The following is a 25,058-nucleotide window of genomic DNA, read 5'->3' as shown; positions in this document are numbered from 1 at the left end:
TGGCTTCACAAATGCTTTGCTGCATACCTCGGTTGTAACGAGTGGTTATTTCAGTCAAAGTTGCTCTTCTATCAGCTTGAATCAGTCGGCCCATTCTCCTCTGACCTCAAGCATCAACAAGGCATTTTCGCCCACAGGACTGCCGCATACTGGATGTTTTTCCCTTTTCACACCATTCTTTGTAAACCCTAGAAATGGTTGTGCATGAAAATCCCAGTAACTGAGCAGATTGTGAAATACTCAGACCGGCCCGTCTGGCACCAACAACCATGCCACGCTCAAAATTGCTTAAATCACCTTTCTTTCCCATTCTGACATTCAGTTTGGAGTTCAGGAGATTGTCTTGACCAGGACCACACCCCTAAATGCATTGAAGCAACTGCCATGTGATTGGTTGATTAGATAATTGCATTAATGAGAAATTGAACAGGTGTTCCTAATAATCCTTTAGGTGAGTGTATATATATATTTAATTTGACACAGATAACCATTGGAATTTGTCCATATAATTTAAAACTATTTGGGGCTAAAGCAGATCATTTCCAGTCCTCCTCTGTAGGTGCAGATTTTTCATGAGAAGTTTCCTTGTGTGTATGAATATGTATATTATTAGAGATTGAGACCCATTGTTTGAGATGAAAGATAACAGAGGTGTTAGTCAAGAAGACCAAGGTCAAAACCAAGACTAAGACTAAGACCACATTTACATGGAGCCAGAGCTTTGCCTATGCAGTCTTTTTATTCCCTCATTCTAAAAAAAAATCTGTAAACATGGCGCCATCTTTAGAAAAATCTGTATACTCACGAAACCACTGAAACCGACTGAAAACGATGTAGTAAACATGCCAGACCAGTATGTGACGCTGTAATTCTGCCTCAGAGATGCACTAAAAAATGGAGAAGAAGACTTAAACCAAGAACTTTACTTTACAAGAACTTTTTGTTCACACGAAAACACAACGGTGTCGTTTTCAGATTTATCCATTCTGGGACCCGGTTTCAAATAATAGCGATTTCAGTCTCCCAAAACACCGGATCCGTCTGGATGACATGGCAATACGATTTTTTTTTTTTTTTACATGTACAGCAGAACGCGTCTCTGTGTGGACAAGGCCTAAGACCATTCAAGAGTGGACTTAATGCAGTAATTAAGTGATGACTGAGCATTAGTGATGAACACCTGCTCTTAACAAGCAGAATCACTGAAGGAGAGATTAACAAGAACTACAACTGACCTCAGACACAGCCTTATGTCTGCAACAGACTCTACTATTAACTGTTAATCTTAGATACGATGTGTACGTAGACTGTACGATGATGATACTTACTGAATCATAGTCTACGACGCAAGTTAGTATAGAAGAATAAAACGTCATCAGCATGTGCTAGTGGTAAACATAGAGCAAGATACTCTACTTCTAGAAGCTTCTCTTAGATAGGTCTTTAATAGCACACATTACGCGTTTGTCACTTATGTAAACGAGCACCGATTTGCCTAATTCCAGGCATTTGTCGGCAGTTTCAACTGATAGCGAGTGAAAGTCTGGGCTAAAATCATGCAGTATGTGCTTGGCATTGGGTAAAACTAGAAAAATAGGGAGGAATATAATTTTACAATATAAAAATAGGGTTGCAAATTTTGACAGCTAAAAATGTCATTATCGTTTTTTTTTTACTACAAAACCAGCTTTATTTCACTTTTTTCTTCCCTCTTTGTTTTCAGGGTTGACTGTGCACGGTCCCTCTGGTCCTCTGGTCGCTCCTCTGGGATCTTCTGTGATTCTGCCCTGTTATGTTGATGAACCTTTACTAATGGAGGATCTGGAGGTGGAATGGAGAAAAACAGACTCAGAGACTTTAGTTCATCTGTATGAAGGTGGTGAGAGTCGACCAGAGGCACAGCAGCAGGATTATCAGGATAGAGCTCATTTCTTTACTGAGGAGATTAAACATGGAAACTTCTCCCTCCGTCTGGATGATCTGAGAGCTGAAGATAAAGGAGAATACACATGTACAGTTCACACTCAGCAGGAGTCTGGAGAGACTGAGGTTCAGATAAAAGATGTTGGTGAGTCTGAACTGAAATGGATCTTCAGAAATACTTTGAGAGTATGTGATATTTACACAGTTTGTTCTTTCAGAGCGTTTGCTAGTCTCAGGATCAGATCGGTCCATATCTGCATCTGTGGGTGAAGACGTCACTCTGAACTGCTCTGTAGACTCTCACATCACACCTGAAGACCTTGAACAGGTTTCATGGAAGAAAACCGATGAAGATGATGAAGATGAAGACATTCTGGTTCTGCTCTACCAAAACAACGAGACTTTTCCAGAATCATCAGATGAGCGATACAGAGACAGAGTTGAGTTCTTCACTGCTGAAATCCCCAAAGGAAACTTCTCTGTCCGACTGAAGAGCGTCAGAACTGAGGATAAAGGGGTTTACATGTGTCAAGTGTTTGCTGGAAGAGATTCAGCCAATGCAACTGTAGTGCTGGAGCAACTGGGTGAGTCATAAAACACTAATACACAAGTGTAATTTAGTTAATTATTTACATCCACTGTAGCAATGTTAAGAACAAGGAAGGAAGACAGGGTCAGCTGACTTGGACTTGTACTTTTATTATGCCTTTTTCAATAGACAAACAAACTGGCACTGAACACACTTCCACAAGCGTTCACTTTAGATCAAAGCAATCAGCATCTCCGTTCACAGCGGGCAACCATTCTCAGTTCACACGAGTCCTCAGTCCAGTCTCTTCATCTGCCCGTATCCCTGCGGCTTTTATCCGGTCTCTCCACGCCACTTACTGCAACAAGACACATTTGTTTGTTATTTTGCACTTTACCCATTTACTCACCGCTCGTCTCCTGACTCTCTCTCCCGCTGCAGACCTCGCTGAACCACGACCCCCTCGCCAGTCCAGTTGTATATACAGTTTATTAAGATTCAAAATTTATCAAAGTGTGGTGGGGCGGTGCAATTTTGAGACACAAGCCCAAGTTTTTACTAGTAAGAAAGTCCGACTGCGCCACCCTAGGAGTTATCCCCAGGGAAAATACTCACCCCTCAAAAGTAAAGCACACAGGTTCGGTTCCCTCATAGAATTAGACAAGAGACGTGAGTAGAGAGCAAAAAATACAAATGTTTATTAAAACAAAAATGGTTTAAAATGTTGGACACTAAAACCAACAAGAAACACTAGAAACCCCACTTCAAACAAAAAAAGAAAAAAATAGTAAGAGTAAGAATAGAGTAAGAAACTAAAGAAATGACCATAGAAATGGCAATATGGACATCACTAATGAAGCAAGTCCTCACAACAATGAATATCAATAACAAACAGAAATAAGGAGAAAAAAAACAATAAAACCCTAGAAAGATCAAATAGTTGGTCACCTGAGATTACTACAAAACAACTTGAACTCAGTAGATGATCACACACAAATAGAGTTGCATTAATAGATGATTGATCACATGCATCCAGAGCTATAACCATTTAATTGGTTTTACAAAAATTAAGAAAAGAAAAAGCAAATCAATTCAACCAAGTCAGACAAACTTTACGTCCACAGAATTAGAAAAAAAAAAAAAAGCCAAAAAAGATTCAATTGTTTAAATCAAAATAAAAAAAGAAACAGAGGCCAGTTTAGCTCCTATACAAGCGAAAAGAGCTAGAAAACAAGCCAGAAATGTGAAGCAGGGCACTAAACCGGCATGATAATTAATGGTGATGATCGCGTCTGTATAAACCGCAGCGCTTTAACAGCGCGAAGACAGCAGCAAACAATCACGGCATAGAACGAGAGGGAGAATCCTATAACGAACACACAAGGAGATGTTACCAATCATAACACTATCCCCACTCCCAATTATAGTTGCATTTAAACACTTACCATCAGGATATCACGCCAGATAGCACGCTTTATAGACACGGATTGGTCACAGTCATGCCGACCGATAACACAATGGGATACGGGGAATCATGCCTATTTAGTACGCGAAGAGAATGTATGCACTATGATTAACATAAACACGATTTCAAGTTATGCACACCCCAACAATTCCCAAAATCATCACCTATTAAAACATAGCACGCTTACCTACAGCCACCGTCAACACGAGCAAACAAAAGGGGAAAACTATGGCAGGCCATCGGGGTCAAAAGTCTTTAAACGAAACGCGTGATTTTTGACCGTGTCAACACCATAGACTGTAAAAAATATGGACAAAGCGTCTGTGACGTCACCCTTAGACTCTCTGAAGAACGGTTTTGAGGCCGTTTATGGGGGTATGGGCGGCACCATCTTGGAAAATCTTGGGAAATCCTAACCCCGCCCACCTTCTGGCCAATCCATATATGGGTAAAGGACGCGAGTCCAGTTATCTCTGTAAATGGAACAGCACGCGTCACAGATTGCTCCTGTCTGATCGATTGCTCCTGTCTGCCTCGCTGCCTGCCTCGCTGCCTGCTGTGAGTGTGTTTGTTTGATTCGGTGCGATAAGCTCCGTCTTAGCCATATATTTCTTTGTTTTGAACCATCATTTTACTACCATTTCTAGTTGTTTATACTACTACATTTTACCCAACATCTCAGATTAACCTGACATCGCTAGCTTTTGTTATTAGTACTACTAGCACAAAACGCTAGTAATTCGCTAGCCTGTTAACGCGCCACCCGTGCGCTCAGCTATTTTATTTATTTATTTTTCTCTCGCGCGTCCGCGCCTTTGAGTTCATAAAAAGCTCAGGTGAGTAAGAATCACTCAACAAACACGGTGAGTAATGTCTTGTCCTGTTATTGTCACTTGCACTTCATGTCACATGTTTAGTATAGGCTTCTCTGTCGACAATATAGGATTTATATGTGATAAATGTAAGGAGACAGTTAGGTTGACAGAGAAGATTTCAGAATTAGAAACACGCATCCAAACTTTAATTGAGGATAGTAAGAGTGCTAGTGCTTTAGATGTTTTGGATGCGCATAGAATAGTGCACACTTTACATGAGTCGGTTCTGGCTGAAGTAGAGCCTGTGCAGCCGGGCAAATGGGTGACAGTGAGGGATCGCTCTAGTCGCGGATCTAAAAACCACTCTTCCGTTCCGATTACCATAACAAATCGATTTGCCCCGCTCAGTGAAACACCCACTGAGAATGATTGTGCCCTAGTTATTGGCGATTCTATTACACGGAACGTGAAAATAGAGACACCAACCACCATAGTCACATGTTTGCCGGGAGCCAGAGCGCCTGACATCAAAGCAAATTTAAAAGTGCTGGCTAATGCTAATCGTAAATTCTCTAAGATCATTATTCATGTCGGCACTAATGATGTTCGACTCCGCCAGTCGGAGATCACCAAAATTAATATTAAAGAGGTGTGTGAACTTGCAAGTACGATGTCAAGGACTGTAATTTGCTCTGGCCCCCTTCCTGTTCGCAGGAGTGATGAGATAGTTAGTAGATTGTGTTCGCTTAATGGTTGGCTGTCTAAGTGGTGTCCGCTTAATAATATAGAATTCATAGACAATTGGAAAAGTTTTTGGGGCAAACCTGACCTGTTGAAAAGAGATGGTATTCATCCCTCCTGGGATGGTGCTGCTCTTCTCTCTAGTAATATGGCTCATAGTCTTAGAGCTCAAACATGACAATCTGGGGCTCAGGTCAGGAAGCAGACAGACTGGCTAAACCGACTGTCTGCTAGCGGCCTCTCGTCACCAAGGTCAGATAAATCCCATCACATAGAGCCTCTTTCACCTAGATATCATCATATAGAGACTGTGTCTGTTCCCCGAATTTGGAAATCCAAAAAACGTTTAAACCCAACTAAGGTTAAAAATTTAATTGATGTTCAACAAATAAAAAACAGCTATAATACAGATGAGCAAATGCTAAAGCTTGGGTTGCTGAATATTCGATCGCTTACTTCAAAAGCACTCATTGTTAATGATATGATTTCAGATAATAACCTAGATGTGCTGTGTTTGACAGCAACCCCGCAAGATTACTGTTATAAACATGAGCCTCGTCTGAAACGCAAAGGGGGTGGTGTTGCTGTAATCTATAGTAATAGTTTCAAAACCACTAAGAAATCAAGTTTCAAATATAATTCTTTTGAAGCATTGGTGCTTAATGTAAAAATATATAGTGTAAACGATAAATCACGTTTGAGATTTGTGCTGGCTACTGTATACAGGCCACCAGGGCACCATACAGACTTTATCAAAGAATTTGCGGACTTTCTATCAGAATTAATATTGACTGCAGATAAAGTACTAATTGTTGGTGATTTTAATATACACATCGATAATGAAAAAGATGCATTGGGATTGGCATTTAAAGACATTGTAAATTCAATTGGAGTTAGACAACACGTGTCAGGACCTACTCATCGTCGTAATCATACTCTAGATCTAATATTATCACACGGAATAGATGTGGATGCCGTTGAAATTCTGCAGCAGAGCGATGACATCTCAGATCATTATCTAGTCTCGTGTAATTTGCATTTAGCCAAGGCTGCAAAGCCGACTCCGTGTTTCAAATATGTGAGACCTATCACTTCTGCTACTAAAGATTGCTTTATTAATAATCTTCCTAATCAGTTTCATCATCTCAGCATCTCAGATAGCTTAGAAGAACTAGATATTACAACAGAAACGTTTAACTCTCTCTTTTCCAGCACTTTAGACACAGTTGCTCCGTTGCGCTTAAAGAAGATTAAAGAAAATAGTCCAACGCCGTGGTACAACGAGCACACTCGGGCCCTTAAGAGAGCAGCCAGAAAAATGGAGCGCAACTGGAAGAAAACAAAACTAGAGGTATTTCGCATTTCATGGAAAGAGAGCTCAATTACTTACAGAGAGGCTTTAAAAGCTGCTAGATCTGCTTATTTTTCAACCCTATTAGAAGAAAATAAACATAATCCTAGGTATTTATTTGAAACGGTGGCTAAACTAACGAAAAATAAAGCTTCAAGCACCGAAGTTTCCAAGCAACACAGCAGTAATGACTTTATGAACTTCTTCACTTATAAGATTGATAATATCAGGGACAAAATTATGACTATGCAACCGTCTACTACAGTATCGCATCAGGCAGTGCATTGTAGTCTCCCTGAGGAAAAATTTGATTCATTCGTTGCTATAGGAGAGGAAGAATTTACTAAACTCATTAAATCATCTAAATCTACAACATGTATGTTAGACCCTATACCGACTAAGCTACTGAAAGAAATACTTCCAGAGGTCATAGATCCTCTTCTTAATATCATTAATTCGTCTTTGTCTCTAGGATACGTACCAAAAAACTTTAAGCTGGCTTTGATTAAACCGCTTGTTAAAAAAACGCAACTTGATCCTTCAGAATTAGTCAATTACAGGCCGATCTCGAATCTACCTTTTCTGTCAAAGATATTAGAAAAGGCAGTATCCTCACAACTGTGTTCCTTTCTTGAAAGAAATGATATCTGCGAGGATTTCCAGTCCGGATTTAGACCGTACCATAGTACCGAAACAGCTCTCGTTAGAGTCACAAATGATTTGCTCTTATCATCCGATCGTGGTTGTATCTCTCTATTAGTGTTACTCGATCTTAGCGCTGCATTTGACACCATCGACCACAACGTTCTTTTAAATAGATTAGAACATTATGTTGGCATTACAGGAAATGCACTAGCATGGTTTAAATCATACTTATCTGACCGTTATCAGTTTGTAGCAGTAAATGATGAGATGTCTCATCGATCACAGGTTAAGTATGGCGTACCACAAGGCTCAGTATTAGGACCGCTGCTGTTCACTCTGTACATGCTACCCTTAGGAGATATCATTAGGAAACATGGAATTAGCTTTCACTGTTATGCTGACGATACTCAGCTCTATATTTCTTCAAAACCTAACGAAACTTATCAATTCACAAAATTAACGGAATGCATAGCGGATATAAAAAATTGGATGACTTGTAATTTCCTACTTCTAAATTCTGAAAAAACAGAGTTTCTAATTATTGGACAAAAAACTTCCTCACGTAATAATCTAGAATACTGTCTAACACTTGATGGCTGCTCTGTTAAGTCTTCGTCGTCGGTTAGGAACCTGGGTGTGCTCTTTGATACCAATCTTTCATTTGAAAGTCACGTGTCTAGTATCTGTAAAACTGCATTTTTCCATCTTAAAAATATATCTAAATTACGTCATATGCTCTCATTGACAAATGCGGAACAATTAGTTCATGCGTTCATGACCTCAAGGCTAGATTATTGTAATGCTCTACTGGGTGGTTGCCCTGCACGCTTAATAAACAAACTACAGCTGGTCCAAAACGCAGCAGCTCGAGTTCTTACCAGAACCAGGAAGTATGACCATATTAGCCCGGTTCTGTCAAAACTGCACTGGCTCCCTATTAAACATCGCATAAATTTTAAAATATTGCTGATTACTTACAAAGCACTGAATGGTTTAGCTCCGCAGTACTTGAGCGAGCTCTTAACGCATTATAGTCCGTCACGTCTATTACGATCTCAAAATTCCGGCCAGTTGATTATACCTAGAATATCAAAATCGACTGCTGGCGGTAGATCCTTTTCCTATTTAGCACCAAAACTCTGGAACAGTCTTCCTACCATTGTCCGGGAAGCAGACACACTCTGTCAGTTCAAAGCCAGATTAAAGACACATCTCTTTGACCTAGCTTTCACATAATACATTATAGACTTCTATAATTTAATGTTATGCTGCATAGATTAGGTCAGCCGGAACCGGGAACAGTTCCCAAAAATCCTGATGTACTCGTTACATCACGAGAAGAATGGCATCTACGCTAATTTTAGTGTCTGTGTTTATCCCAAGGTTTTTCCTGCAGCCTGCCGGATCCAGGCCGTATCCAGATCTGACGAAGGACCTTCACCTGGACCGATGACAACGCAGTGCTGAAGTGCCAACTAGTCTCTCCCTATGGAGGATCCCACTACCACTCTACAGATAAGGCGTTGTCGGGAAAATTCGTCTTGCGGTCCTACCCCAAAGCAACTAATAAAATAAAATTCCTTATCAAAATTTATAAGGAAAGACAAGTATTTTGTTTAGGCTTGGCTTGTAGGGAATTCCAAACCTGCGTATATTCTTACGCACATAACTATAGAACCCATTCTAAATGCGCATGTGAACGTCATCAGCGTTTCTCACAGGTTCGCGTTTAAAGTCTGTGTAGAGAGAATGGTGTCGTCTTAGCGGCCCCTAATTTAATAACAAATGATCATTGCGACGGAACCAAATCAATTAAAACTAACTTTAGATGGAAATAACTTAACTCTGCTGTAAAGCCGAAACAATCTCTGTTACCTTAAATTATACGCTTATCTCTGTAAAGCTGCTTTGAGACAATCTACATTGTTAAAAGCGCTATATAAATGAAGATGACTTGACTTGACTTGACTCAGCTCGCTCTTCTACTCCGGTTATCTCTGTATGTATATTTTAGGCAACAAAAACAAAATATGTTATAAAACACCACACTGCCTCTTTTCGTTTTCATTTAAAGAAATCTTAAACATTTTAGCCACACAAATGTGGTTCAGGCAACGCGTATTGATTATATTCACTGCATATAACGTTAGCCTATTTATAACAAAACGAAATATAAAACACAACCCTGCCTCTTTTCGTTTAAATATAATATAAAAATATTAAACATTTTAATATGGTCCAGGCAATATGTGCATTTGTACTAAACAACAGATGTTGCAGTAAACAACATTACAGATCATCTCCGTTGTATTAAAATTTAAAATGACAAAACTCAACCCAGTCTCTTTTTGTTAAATTTCAGTTTTTATCAATATTAGCCATTATAAAAGTATAAGTAAAATGTACAAGAAGCTATACAAATAAAGCAAACAATTCAGTCAAACAGTCAGCGCTCTAGTCTAACCATACAACGGTAAAGTTATAGCTTATAAAGTTATGAAACTTCCCCTCAGCCAAAAAGATTGGCCAGGGAACAAATTATAGATTCACGAGACCAAAACAAAAATCGCCCGTTAGATATACACAAGACGAATTATATCTCATGTTTAACCACTACAGAGATGCCAGAGTCAGCGGCAAACGTCAGAACGACTAGCCGAGGAAAGGCTGTTCCAGGCGGGGTACATGAGCGCCGAGCGCCCAGTGATCGCCTGCATCTCACAACCTGGATCAAATTTTCATAAATCTTTATAAATAAACCACAGATTTGAGCTTTAAACAACTACATTCTCGCCTGAAAAACTCTTAAAACTACATTTCATGATACAAAAACAGTAGTATTATATTCCAACTGTGTATTAAAAAAATGGCGCTTCTTATGTTGTCATTCTCCTTGGCGCAGCCTATGCTCGTTATCAGCTATCAATCAAGCTGTCAATCAAAGTTAACCACGCCCTTATTTGTCATACATTTTATATCTAAATACGATCTAGTTATGAAAAAAATTCACCCCCCTCACAGTTGTCAGGCACTCGGAAGCTATCGAAAAATACAATAAAAGTCCATGGGACCAACCTGTAAAAACATGAATTTATGCTGTGAAAACGGACATTTTAACATGGTCTATGGACATTTGCTCCCTTTTGGGACCTTCCCCTAGCGGATTTTCAATGTATTGCAGTTTTTCGCACTTCCGGGTAGGCTTCATTTTTCAGATTAGAATGTTGCCGCTTGGTCAACACGCACCTTTTGTCCGTGTTAACGCGACAACACGCACAGCAGCCAATGAAATTGCTGTATTTGAGACTATATTTGCATATGTGAGGCGATGGTACGTTGGTATATACATATACAAACATCAGACGTCATGTTTATTCATGAAGGATGTCGTAATGGTATACCTATGCAAACATCATGAAGGATAATGCATTGGTACGTTGTGAGTGATGCCAGTCTTATGTCATGATTTGTCATGCCCTTTTAAGTTGTTCGTTTAATGTTCTTTCTCAAGGTAGAAAAGTCAACAGCTTAAACGATGGCTCTTTTATTTTAGCAAACTGCCAAAAAAACTTTTCAGACTGTGTGCAGCTGAACCAAGAAAAGCTTAAGATTGCACAGCGCTGATAAGCATGAATGGCAGAAGAAAAAGACTGCAATTAAAAAACAAAACAAGAGAAAATTATTTTAATGTAAGCAATAAAAAACTGCACACATCAGCTATGGAATAAAATAAAAGAAATGCACATTTAACTGGATTAAGGCAAACTCCTGTCTTAATTTAAACCCTGTCCACCACCCCCAAAGGTTTCACAAAGTTATTATTGCCACTGTAACTTATGGCTTCCTAAAGACAGGTTTATGGGTAAATAAATTACAACACACACAAAAAAAAATCTCATTTTTTTCCTGTTCAAACAAATGTTTTTACTCAGACAAGTGAATGACCGACCGAAGGACATGTAAAAGCCCTGGTATATATTTTAGCCCTGGTATATATAATAGCCCTGGTATATATATTTTTTTATTATTATTCATTTATTTACCCATAAACCTGTCTTTAGGAAGCCATAAGTTACATTTAGACCTTTTATTCAATATTTCCAAAGCTTGCTAGAGTGTGGGTTAGTATTTATAATTAGCTATGAAACAGTAGAAATCTATTGAATGTCTCCTTTTAGCTAAATGTGTGTGTGTTCCTACTTAATCATATCTTAGGGACACATTTGTGCAATATATATATATATATATATATATATATATATATATATATATATATATATATATATATATATATATATATAAGGAACTTTTCACAATAACAGCATTAATAAGTGTGTGTGTTTGACAGGTTTCTCTGCTCTCCACATAATAATGCTGATTCTCTGTATCTCTGCATCTGGATCTGCACTTCTGCTCTGCTGTCTGATCTACTGCAGATCTCTGACTGAAGGTACAGTTATAACAGGCAGTTTTTCTCAAGTGTTTCCAAAATGTGTTGACTACCAATGGGAGTGTGACAGTGATCTGACATGATGCAGTTTTATTCTACAGTGACAAAAAGCACAGAGACCTCAAGACCTCTGGTGAATTAATCACTGTCAGTGTGAACAAACTATTTATGCTCATGTCTTTCTGACAGTGTCACAAAACATCTGGCTGTATATGCAGCTGTATTACATATATATTAAATTATTATTACTGTATTAACAGAAAAGAAAAGAGCAACTCTTCTTTTCTTCATCAGTGTTCAGTTATTTATAATATTATGTTTCATTCACTCATAAATGTAATGGTCAGAAAGAACAGAGATGTGTGTTTTCAATAAAACTGAATGACTGATAATGATAGTTTTAATAATTATTAAATGTAATAATTATTGATGAACTGATCATGTGTTATTGTGTCTCTTCTCTCAGACACAGTCTTTCGTCTTCAGATGTTTCTCGTCTTCTGTCCATATATTCTGATGTTTCTTGCTTTTGTCCTCTGGGGTTTTTCTGAAGGTCAGTGTTTCAGGACTGATGGTTTATCAATGCATTATGATTATTCATATATCTGTGTAGATGTACAGTAATGTGTGGTTGTGTTTCAGGATCTGTGTTTGAGTCGGTCTATTGTTCTGCTCTTTATTTTCTGAGGCCTCTCATGTTGCTCTGGATGGCTCCATATGTCAATAACTTCACAGGTATGGCGGATTTATTAGTATTTATAGAGTATATGAATTATAATACACATAATCTTTTCACATAAACTGTAAAACCAATTAATTTTTCTTTACAAATTTGTTCAGTGTTTTATTGATATTTGTGTTTCATTGTGTTCCTGTTGTAAATGATATTGTGGATGTAATTATTGAATCTTTTCTGTTTCACAGGCAAGATTGAAACATGGGTTCGAAATTATAGTTATGACACAGAATACATGGTTTTCTCAGCAGTTTTTTACTCAGGTAAATAAATCCAAATGTAAATCCAGTCGCTGGGGCTGCAACGTGATCTCATGAGAATACGTGTGTATTTTTACGTAAAGTGTAATTCTACCATACGTACATTTACTTACGTTTTATACACACAGAAACGTATAATACTGACGTATTTACAGCTCTAAAACGTAAAATATTTACGTATTAACAGCACAAAAACGTAAATTATTTACGTATGAACAACTCTACGACGTAAATATTTGTACGTATTCTTATTTATGCATATTAAAATCGTGGCATTAATGTTTTGACTCTATTGCATTATCAATTACGTTTTCAGTCGCATTTATTATTATTAAATGCAGTTTACTCAAGAAATAGGCTAATAACCATTCGCTCTGTTCTTGCCTTCTGCTGCAAACTCGTTTCGGAGGATTAGCCTAGATGCAGTTACACAAGAATACACTTTAAAACCTTAAAAATACCTTATTTAATCGTTTAACCATTTTGTAATATTAAGTTTATTTACAGCGAGACACAAAATGTGTTTTCTCCAATAGAACAATAATACACCAAAACCCAACATAAATTCACAAAAGACATCAATTTTATTAGCTTGATATTATAATCCAAATCTTTAGAATCCGTACGTTTGCAAGAAAGAGATCCTTAATTTAGCCCTTTATCCAGTGAGTGATCTTCATCTCCATTTCACAGGCTATCACAGCAGCGCAGTCCGTATCTGTCAAATCCCGCGCTCGTGATGAATTCAAATTCAAAAATTGCGCCCCCAAGAAGCGATACGACATGTTTTACGGCAGTGATATCAAACGCTCATTGGCTCTCGCCACAGATTTCACGTATTTCAGTCGGTAAACTACATTTGAAATGGAGGCCCTGTCCCAAATGGCACACTCCGAACTTGTGGACTTCCTCAGAGTCCACGCTTTGGTGACGTCATGTAGTGCAGACCTATAGGGCCCTTGGCGCGAGTCCACGAGGGCGCATTGAGAGGTAGTTTTGGGACAGACTCGATCGGCACGCCGGAAATAACGGTCTGGTTGTTGTTGGACAGGAGAAATCACGTTTTTGCGCTCCCGACGTCTTATCTCTATGTCAACTAACTGTTACACATCCTAATTTTACAGTTCTATATTTTGATATTGTGCATAACACCTGGGCATTAAACAATAGATATATCATGCTTATTTAAATGATGTATACAGTTGTGTACATAATACATAATGTTCCTAAGATTACAATTTTAAAACATAATTTAAACATAATTTTTTTAATTTACAGGTTTCAATATTCATACTATGTTTACAGTAAAGCCCTGACATTCGGTTCTATTTATTTAATGAATCATAATGCGATCGTATTATTCAACACACTATTATTATGTTTGAGACATCAACCACTGGTCGATGACCATAATGTTTGTATAAACTGTAGGTAACCACTGGTAAAATGTACATTTACGTCATAAAAACCGTAATATTTTCTTCTCAGCCATGTCAACAATTATCCGTGAGCGAAATCTCCTCCCATCTGTTGTCTGATTGGCCTTTCGCAAGGATTCCAGGGTAGTTAAAGTGCGTGGAGCCTGCTTCTATGCGGGCTTCAAGGGTACAAAGGGGGTGCTGCTGAGCACACTTCAGAGCAGTAAAATGCTGAATGGGACGGTCTACGGACTCGTAGACTCAGCGAGCACGCGCAATTCAAGTCCACGAGACCGAAAGTCCGCATGAAGTGCGCCATTTGGGACAGGGCCGGAGAAGCGCGCGCGCCTTCACACAGAGCGAAGCCGGATTAACATTTTCTTGGATTAATAACTTAAATTCTGCTCTGTACCTCATTCAAAACTATTATACTGAAAGAGAGGACTGTGACTGCAACACATTTTGGTACCGGTTTTGACATGTTCGCAATGAATAAATTATTGTGATTACACGTATGTTGTAATTTTTCTTCATAATTGTAGCCTATGTAGTTTTAAGAAATTGTTATGGGTAGGTTTAGGGGTAGAAGTAGGATTAGCTGCTAAAAAAATCTTTTAATGCTATATTGTTAATAAAATTGGCATTTTCCTACACATCTCTCTGTACGTTTTGTCCTTTTTATATTCTGTATAAAATGGGTAACGTTATGTTTAGGTTTGGGAGTGGGGTTAAGGGATCTTCCATTTATCTATAAAACGGTAATTATACAGATATCTTAATGATATGAAAGATTCGTAAATATTTTACGTTTTGTAGCTGTAAAAAACGTAATAATGTTACGTTTAATTGTTGCAGATACGTCCATATCATACGTTTCAGCATCTATCCAAACGTACAAAACGTACGTTTTCTATCTTTGAAAATTACGTATTAATACTACGTATTAACAATGAGACCAGGCTGTCATATTAATGCATTTCTGGATATACGTTGAATCTATACGTATTTTAAGTTGTAATACGTAAATATAGATACGTATCGAACCTGAAATAACGTCCATATGATAAGTAAAAGTCACTATAATACGTAAATATATATACGAATTGGATCGTTTTTATTTACGTCTAAATATGTACGTTTCGTGTGTGAGATCAGGCTGGTCATTACCATAAACACATTAATGCATATTAACAGTTGAACAATAATTACACTTAAATGATGTAATATTCTCAATATCCAGCAGGAAATCTTAAACACATGACATTAATACTGTGAAGTGTCTTGTGTTCCTGTTGTGTTGTTGTCAGTATATCAACATGTTCAGCGCTGAATCTCTGTGTGACTGAACACATTTATAATCGTCACCGCTTCATTATGAAAACAGTGCATTAACTGTTACAGTCGACATCATGCTAGTGACTGAGAATGAAGCTAAAGCTACTTCTGAATATCATCTCAGCATGTGTCAGGGTCATGTCAGGGTCAGGGGTCATCATCAGCACAAAGGTCAAGGGTCAGGATCAGACAGAGACTGTGTTGTAATGTTGTGTATAAAAGCATCTGTTTAAATGAGAAGGGTTTATATAATTCCTCTGATCTGTATTAATATTTAGTTTTTCTATGTTAGTAATTGTTGTTTCTCTTCCTTTATTCCAGCTCTGTTTAAATCTGCCTATGACAAAAGTCTGAGTTACTCCGGATTTGAAGGTGTGATGATTATAGTCCTCTTTATACTGGCGCTCCTGCTAAACCTCTTCTATATTATTATCTGTAAGTATTTCCTTCCATCAAGAGTCAGTGACAGATATGAGCTGTGAAATCATGTTTTACCAGATTAATGGAGTTAAAGTTACAAAATATACAAACCATAGTATCAGCCCTGATTTATCAGTTAATTCTGTTAGACAAGGCGAGTTATAAAGCAGATTTTATTCGCATACTCAGAGTTTTACATGAGAAAGAGAGAGAAAAATAAAAGTGATGAAAGAATAGAAGAAAAAAAGAAAATAAACTAAAACAAAATGTACATTTTAAAATGTATGAAATGAGTAATAAAGAAAGTCACGGTCCATTGAAGGACATAAACTGAGATGATGGTGTGAATCAGCAGGTAAAGTCATGAGTTTATCAAGTCTTTAGTTTCTTCAGTCTCAGGACATCGAGTGATTTAAACAGGACAGATTCTCCTACGATCCACAGGATACTCCATTATCCATGATAGCTCACCATATTAACATTACATTAGTGACGTTATACAGACGTGTGTGTGTTTCTGGCTTGTCTTTACTGGTCTCCCTCACACACTCTCTCAGCACTTTCATCATTATCTTCTCTTCAGGATTACACACACTCTCTTATTGAAATGATTTCTGAGGCGTTCGATCCCTCATGCCATTGATTCTCTGATTCACGGTCATGGAAAATCTGGAAATATCAGGGAAATTTCAAATTGTGAATTCCAGGCCATGACAAATCATGGAAATAAATGACATAATAGTGAAATATGGAATAGTTTTGCTCATTAGTTTTGCTGTAACATATGTTTATCAGCATGTTGCAGTCTTTGTAGTTTTCCAGGTATCCTGTATGTATAGTTGAGGTTATACGTTTACATACAGCTGGGAGAATCTGATAAATGTTATATTATATATATATTTTTTTTATGTTTTTTAAAAGAAGTATTTAAATTAAATTAGGCTACTAATAATCAAATGCATTTTGTTTTATTGAGCACAATATTATCATTGATATTTGTTTGAGAGGGACACTTTTGATTAATATCTCGAGTCACTTATTTTATTACTAAACATCTGGAAAATCCAAAATCTATTCACAGCTATTATTTGTTGATTTTAGTTCTGCTTTTAATACAATTAAGCCCCACCTTTTAATTCAGAAATTGCAGACGTTAAATGTGAATTATTTTTTAAGTAAGTGGTATTTTTCATTTGTGACTCGATCACACTTTATCAGAGCTATAAAGTATAAGCACAGGTGTTCAGGGATGTGTTAGTTATCCTGTCCTCTTTACAGTAAATACCATTGAGTGTTGTGATTATAATAATAAGTTGTGATAATACTATTTTGTTATGAAATTCTCGGATGACACAGCGATTTTTCATCCATAGAGAAAAACAAACTGTATATTAATATTTCAGTAGACACATGTTCAACATTGTTCTGTTGATAAAGGTTATTATGATGCTCGTCAGTGTTCATGATTGTCATAGTCATCTAAAGCAATCACACACTTTAATAAAAACATCACTTATCTCAGTATATATTATTATTGATCATGGATCTACAGTTTTTGAGGGAATCAAATTATTGCAACAGATTCTGTAAAAATAATATTATATCACAACTTAATTCAACATTAGAATAACTAATAATGTTGTTTCAGCTTCCAGTAAGTCTTCATTATCTCAGCAAAAGCTCTCGTGATTACAGTGTTTTATTAATTACAGTGTATAATTGCAGAGATTTATTATGGAGATATTTATTACTCGTCTTTATTACAGTATCTGTCAGCTGAATATACAGTAAATAATAACTGGATCAACAGAAACATTAATCATTTCTGAAGTAAAACATTGAATCTCTTGCTCTTCACACGACTCACACACTTATTATAATGCTGTTAATGTGTGTAATATTATGTGGTTTTGATACAGTATAGGGAGTTTTTCTTTATGTGGTTAAGATGTTTTGAGTTTATATATATGATATTTATAAGTTTATATAGTTTTGAATGAATGGTGAATGATTGTGTGAAGATTGTCTGTCCAGATTAAATGATGAATTAGTGAAGCGAGTTTACTTCTTTACTCATTGATTATCATGACATTAATGCTCAATCAGATCAACATGTGGATGATTTATTAATTGTTTTTCTTCTACAGCGTTGATTAGATTAACTGTGGAGATCAGGGAACGGATCACGACTATAATCGATGTTCTGGCTGGTATAGTCTTTTATATTCTTCCTTCACTGCAGTTCATCCTCCTGTTCTTCAGCTTCGGGTCGAGAGGAGGTCAGTTTACATTTATCAACTATTCATATTCATTTATGAGTAAGAGTGCAAGAAAACATTATTCTTTGTTCAACAGTATTAAAATCAAATCAAGAGAAATCTGTGGAAATATTGGACGCATCTGTAATGATATTAGCTCAAAGGGGAAATATTAATAATAATCCATAATTACTATTTATGATTATTTATTAATATTTGGGTCAGTTAATTAGATTAACTTTGAGGTAAGCTAAATTAATATTACAATCAATTAATGAGTTCCAACAAACTCTTTGATTATTCATTTATTCTAAGAAAAGTGTATCTTTCATGGCCACCGAAAAATAATTATTCCTTATCATGTACAACACTTAGAGCATGTAACAAGATCAAGATCGTAAAAGAGACTTTGTATGCAAGGAGAGAAACCACATCCATATTGTGCACAAGTTTTATTAACTAACTCACAAACATAACTAACACTAAACAAACAAACACACATACATACATTCATCCATACATACATGCATTGGTCAAGTGGTGAGTGTTATGGAACCTGAAGCAGGAAATAGAACTATGGAGCAAGATCTATTTTAGTATGAAAAGAACCATCAGCTTATTATTTTCAGAGCACCTCATTAAATTGATACTTGCATGGATACAATTCTTGAAGTGGTTGAAAAATGAGTCGGTTTTTGGACGGTGCGGCCTCCTGAAGTGCCGAGAAGGCCAGGAGTTGATTGTTGGACAGGGCAGTGATAGTAGGTTTGCAGTTTTTCTGGATTGAAGAAGAGTCTGACTCCCTTTTTGGAGCCTTTAAAGCAGGTTAGGCGTTGCTCAGGCCTGTTGGAGAGGACCCCCAAGATCATAGTATTAAAAGACACGACACACGACAGTAAATCATTCACAAAAAAAATTCTGGAATGCATGTTAATTTCATGTTAGTCAGTTCATCAATAAATGAATGCAGGAGAGTCTGTTCTGACGTCTGTAGGTTTTGTAGCAGGACCCTATTCCTATATAAAACTAACTTATATGATCGTGGCCATGGTAACGAGAAGACCTTCTTGCCCCGGTTTGGGGGATGGGACCACATCCCAGAGTGAAGTTTGAAGGTTTTTATGGTACATGTACCAAATAATTGTGTCTGATTTGGTCTCAGTCGTTACACATCTGAGATATTAATGCTTCATTCACACTCACTATTACAATATATCAGGGCCGGAGTGGGGCCACTTTTCAGCCCGGGAGTTTCAGGCCAAAGACTGGCCCACTTTTTCCATGGTGGAATTCCAAATTAGCACTTTTTCTAAATTGGATAAATGAAGCAACAGTTCAGCTCTTACTATTGTGTAGTTTGTATTAATATAACAAATAATGTAAAGGTTAAATAATAATTCACTTAGACTTTATAAGCAATTGCGACTTTATTTCACACAATTCGGACTTTATATTTCGCAATTCTGACTTTATAACGCGACTTTATATCACAATTCTGACTCTATATCTTGCAGTTCTGACTTTATAAGCAATTGCGACTATTTCATGCAGTTCTGACTTTATATCTCGCAATTCTGACTTTATAACACGCAATTGCGACTTTGTATCACGCAATTCTGACTTTATATCTCGCAATTCTGACTTTATAACACGCAATTGCGACTTTATATCACGTAATTCTGACTTTATATCTCGCAATTCTGACTTTATAACACGCAATTGCGACTTTATTTCACGTAATTCTGACTTTATATCTCGCAATTCTGACTTTATAACACGCAATTGCGACTTTATTTCACGCAATTTTGACTTTATATCTCGCAATTCTGAGAAATAAAGTCAGAATTGCGAGATGTAAACTCGCAATTGTGAGATAAAAAGTCGCAATTATCTTTTAAAATGTTTTATTCTGTGGCGGAAACAAAGCTTCCATACCTCCTGGCCTCTTCCTCCCATCCATCCTCCCTGATGTGTACCGTTACGGTAGGGCCGGCCCAGCTATCGGTTGCCTACCTGAGAAAACTTTTTGGAAAAGACGGACTATGGACCCAACCAACTCTATGGGAGGGGAGGGGAGAACTCCCTCACATGGTACAACCCATGCAGAGGCTGCGCGCTGTGGTGTCAGAATGCGAAACGTGTGTAGCCTATGTAACTAACGTGACATAGTAATGTGAAAAAAATAAAAACTTTCCTCGACCGGCCCAAAAGTGAAGTGGCCCACCGGGAATTCTCCCGATTCTCCCGATTACCCACTCCGGGCCTGCAATATATCGATCTGATTTATTAATTACAGTTTATCCGAGGATGAAAGAGAGAAGTGTTTTCATAACATAACTTTAAAATATTAAAGTATCTTTGAAAGGCAGCATTTATTTCAAACAAGTTCATTTGATTTCTACAATAAAGTAATGTGCAAAATTCACACGATGTTCATGTTCTCTATTAATGTTAAAACTCTGTGAACTTGACAATGATTTATAATAGATTTCATTAAAGAATACACTACATTTACAGCTAAGAGGAAATTGAACGTAATTGTAAAAGAGCATTAATAACTTCTGTCATGTGACAGACGAACACATTCTGTGAGACACATGGACACACACACACACACACACACACACACACACACACACACACACACACTAGGGGGCAGTGGCGAGTCTCAGGGAGATTCACTCTTGATATGAAGAAGTCACTGCCAGACATTCCAACACTGTAACACACACACACTTATAACTTAAAGTTATTGTTGTCTTTGTTGAGTTTGCAGATTGTACAGTGTGTGCAGAAATAAAACACATTCACTACCAGTCAAAAGTTTTGGATCATAAGATTTTTAATGTTTCTGAAAGAGTCTCTTCTGCTGCATTTATTTGATCAAAAAACAGTATTATTGTGAAATATTAGTACACTGTAAATCAGCTGTTTTCTATGTGAATATAGAGTAGAGTGTAATTTATTCCTGTGATCAAAGCTGAATGTTCAGCATCATTACTCCAGTCTTCAGTGTCACATGATCCTTCATGAAGACTCCGGAGTTTTAGACCCTCGAAAACAGAGACTGAAAGTCAGACACGGCAAGTGACGTAACCCATAGCAACGCGCTGGCGACGACACCTCATGCTGACAGAAACGTAAAAATAAACGTGAAATTAGGCTACTAATAATCAAATCACTTTGTTTTATTGACCACAATGTTATCATTGATATTGGTTTGAGAGGGACACTTTTGATTAATATCTCATTAATATCTCGAGTCACTTATTTTATTACTAAACATCTGGAAAATCCAAAATCTTTTGCATAGCTGTTATTTGTTGATTTTTGTTCTGCTTTTAATACAATTAAGCCCCACCTTTTAATTCAGAAATTGCAGACGTTAAATGTGAATTATTTTTTAATGAATTGTATAGAATGACATTATATAGATCATTGGCTTATACTCTTTATTCCGGACCGTAAAGCATCAGCCGGTCGGGATTTCTGAACTGTCTCGACACACACATGAACAGAAGAAATCATGTTTTATCATCAGAAAAGCCAGAGTTGTGTGTCACGTTATCAAACCTGAAGAAACACACATTCTGTCTGATCGAGTCTTCAAATGCTGACAATAACACATCTTCATCTTACAGGCAGAACTGAATCAACACACTGTAAATAAAACGAGTGATGGATAGGCTATAATAACTGAAGTCTTTCACTTTAACTCATTATACACTGAGAGTCATTCATATATATATATACAGTATATACACTCACCTAAAGGTTTAGGAACACCTGTTCAATTTCTCATTAATGCAATTATCTAATCAACCAATCACATGGCAGTTGCTTCAATGCATTTAGGGGTGTGGTCCTGGTCAAGACAATCTCCTGAACTCCAAACTGAATGTCAGAATGGGAAAGAAAGGTGATTTAAGCAATTTTGAGCGTGGCATGGTTGTTGGTGCCAGACGGGCCGGTCTGAGTATTTCACAATCTGCTCAGTTACTGGGATTTTCACGCACAACCATTTCTAGGGTTTACAAAGAATGGTGTGAAAAGGGAAAAACATCCAGTATGCAGCAGTCCTGTGGGCGAAAATGCCTTGTTGATGCTTGAGGTCAGAGGATAATGGGCCGACTGATTCAAGCTGATAGAAGAGCAACTTTGACTGAAATAACCACTCGTTACAACCGAGGTATGCAGCAAAGCATTTGTGAAGCCACAACACACACAACCTTGAGGCGGATGGGCTACAACAGCAGAAGACCCCACCGGGTACCACTCATCTCCACTACAAATAGGAAAAAGAGGCTACAATGAACAGAAGAAATCATGTTTTATCATCAGAAAAGCCAGAGTTGTGCGTCACGTTATCAAACCTGAAGAAACATATGAGTGATGGATATAATAACGGAAGTCTTTTATAAGTTAATCACTTTAACTCATTATACACTGAGAGTCATTCATATATATATATAAAATAATATGTGAATATGCCTGTCAGTGAATCTCAGGATCTGCATTAATGTAATCACTAATAAACTGTAATATATCACTGTATTAATATATTAAAATAATCTCTTCTGTTTCCAGGATTCCTCATTGTTGCAGTGTTACCAGTGTTTACATCAGTGACAAACTACAACTGGGACACAACATGTGGTCAACGAATGGGCTGTGAGTGTTTGATGAATTATGATCTGATCCCTCATATAAACACACATACCATCATAATCTGACCAATATATAATTCATAAACGTTTGTGTCATTATGAATATCTTATCTTTGTCGTTTTGAACATTTATGAAATGTTTTATATATATATAATGTTTAATGTATGGTCTTGATGTTTTATTCAGTTTTTTTATTCAGTTTTTTTCAATTTTATTGAGTGTCAAACACAGATATGCAGTTTTACACTAATATCAAACATGTTTTCCAGGTTCACCTTCGGTCAGGAGATCAGTGTGGATAATGTTCATGTTATTAGTCAATGCTGTAATGATCTATTTCTACAGCACAGCTCTGGAGAATGAGAAGGGTATGATTATAATACATTATATATCTGAAACATCTGTGTGTGTGTGTGTGTGTGTGTGTGTGTGTGTGTGTGTGTGTGTGTGTGTGTGTGTGTGTGTGTGTGTGTGTGTGTGTGTGTGTGTGTGTGTGTGTGTGTTGATGAACACTGTCAGTGATGATATGATGTGTGTGTTGATGAACACTGTCAGTGATGATCTGATGTGTGTGTTGTTGAACACTGTCAGTGATGATCTGATGTGTGTGTGTGTGTGTGTTGATGTTCAGATCGTGTCGGATGGGTCTGTGTGATCGTGTTTCTTCAGTCACTCTGGACAGTGATAAACTTCACAGCCTCATTTAAACATGGTACAGTATTAATATTAATCATCATCTCTGATCTGGTTTATTCTCCTCACTCTCTTCTGTTCTTCTCTTCTGGAGAGATCGCGTCTCTACACGGTGAAATTATGTGTGTAAAAACTACAAAAAAACTCCAGTAAAAACTACACTGTGTGTGTGTATGATGATGTTTAGTGTGTGTGTGTGTGTGTGTGTGTGTGAATGACAGTGTACAGCTTCTATATTAGTACTAATCTCATCATGAACTTTGACCTTTCTCACCATCACCTGTGCTTTTATGGTATTTTAGTACTTCATAACATTACACCAGTTAATGAAATACAGCTTTTTACTGTAAATTTAAGTTAAATCTATAAATCCTGAAACGCTGCAGACGTATATTTACAGTAAACTTCTGTCGATCTCAGAAGTTTTACAGAGTTATTCAGCGTTGAACATCTCAGAACAGCTTTAATTCTGTCGTTGTAATAATGATCTTCATGAATCCTGTTCCTTGTGTGTGTTTATGATCTCCTGCTGATATTTAAGTTTTGCTTGATCAAACTTCACTCACTGATCTACTATCTAAACTTCTTCTTCTTCTGAGCCTGAGTTTAGACAGCATCTCCTCCTAGAGCTTTAAAGCTACAAACACCAAACTCTCTCAGACCTTCACACTGTTCTGACTCGCTGTTATCTTTTATAACGGATCCGACTTACAGTTTTCATTAAAATCATAAAAGTCCCATTCACTTTCATTGAGGGGCTCAAAACTTTAGAGCATGAACTCCAATAGAGTATTTAAGCTTCATCCACTATGTATCTGTCATGTTAGCTACATGGTAATTCATGGTAAAGCATGCTCAACATGTTTAACAAAAAGCTAATTTGTGTTAACAGCATATTAAATCATGTTAGCAACATGGTAATTCATGTTAATTCATACTAGCAACATGATAGCATCATGCTATTTTATGCTAGCAACATGCTAAAACATGTTAGCACAATTATAATTCATGCTAACAGCATGCTAAATCATGTTAGCTACATGGTAATTAATGCAAAATCATGCTAGCAACATGGTAATTCACATTAACAACATGTTAACAAAATGGTAATTCATGTTAACAGCTTCTTAAATAATGCTAGTAACATGGTAATTCATGCTAGCAACATGGTGAATAATGTTAAATCATGCTAGCTACACGATAAAACATGATAGCATTATACAAATTTATACTAACACCATGCTAAAAAATGTTAACAATGATAATTAATGCCAACAGCATGCTAAATCATGTTAGCTACATGGTAATTAATGATAAAACATGGCTAGCAACATGGTAATTCATGTTAATA

The 25,058-nt window shown here is 37.0% G+C and overlaps 1 protein-coding gene across 1 annotated transcript; it reads left to right on the top strand.

Annotated features, from left to right (window-relative positions):
- The first annotated feature begins 1,736 nt into the window (after positions 1 to 1,736).
- On the top strand, positions 1,737 to 16,316 carry LOC308692650 (uncharacterized protein). The gene is made up of 7 exons (XM_081368859.1): positions 1,737 to 2,068; positions 2,142 to 2,507; positions 11,818 to 11,919; positions 12,386 to 12,472; positions 12,562 to 12,654; positions 12,844 to 12,918; positions 15,990 to 16,316. The coding sequence occupies exons 1-7, from the start codon at positions 1,813 to 1,815 to the stop codon at positions 16,148 to 16,150; spliced, it is 1,140 nt and encodes a 379-aa protein (XP_081224985.1). The 5' UTR covers positions 1,737 to 1,812; the 3' UTR covers positions 16,151 to 16,316.
- The last annotated feature ends 8,742 nt before the right edge of the window (positions 16,317 to 25,058 follow it).

The sequence above is a fragment of the Scardinius erythrophthalmus genome (assembly GCF_964197995.2).
Source record: "Scardinius erythrophthalmus genome assembly, chromosome: 1".
Lineage (NCBI taxonomy): Eukaryota > Metazoa > Chordata > Actinopteri > Cypriniformes > Leuciscidae > Scardinius > Scardinius erythrophthalmus.
This window is presented reverse-complemented; position numbering and strand designations above follow the sequence as displayed.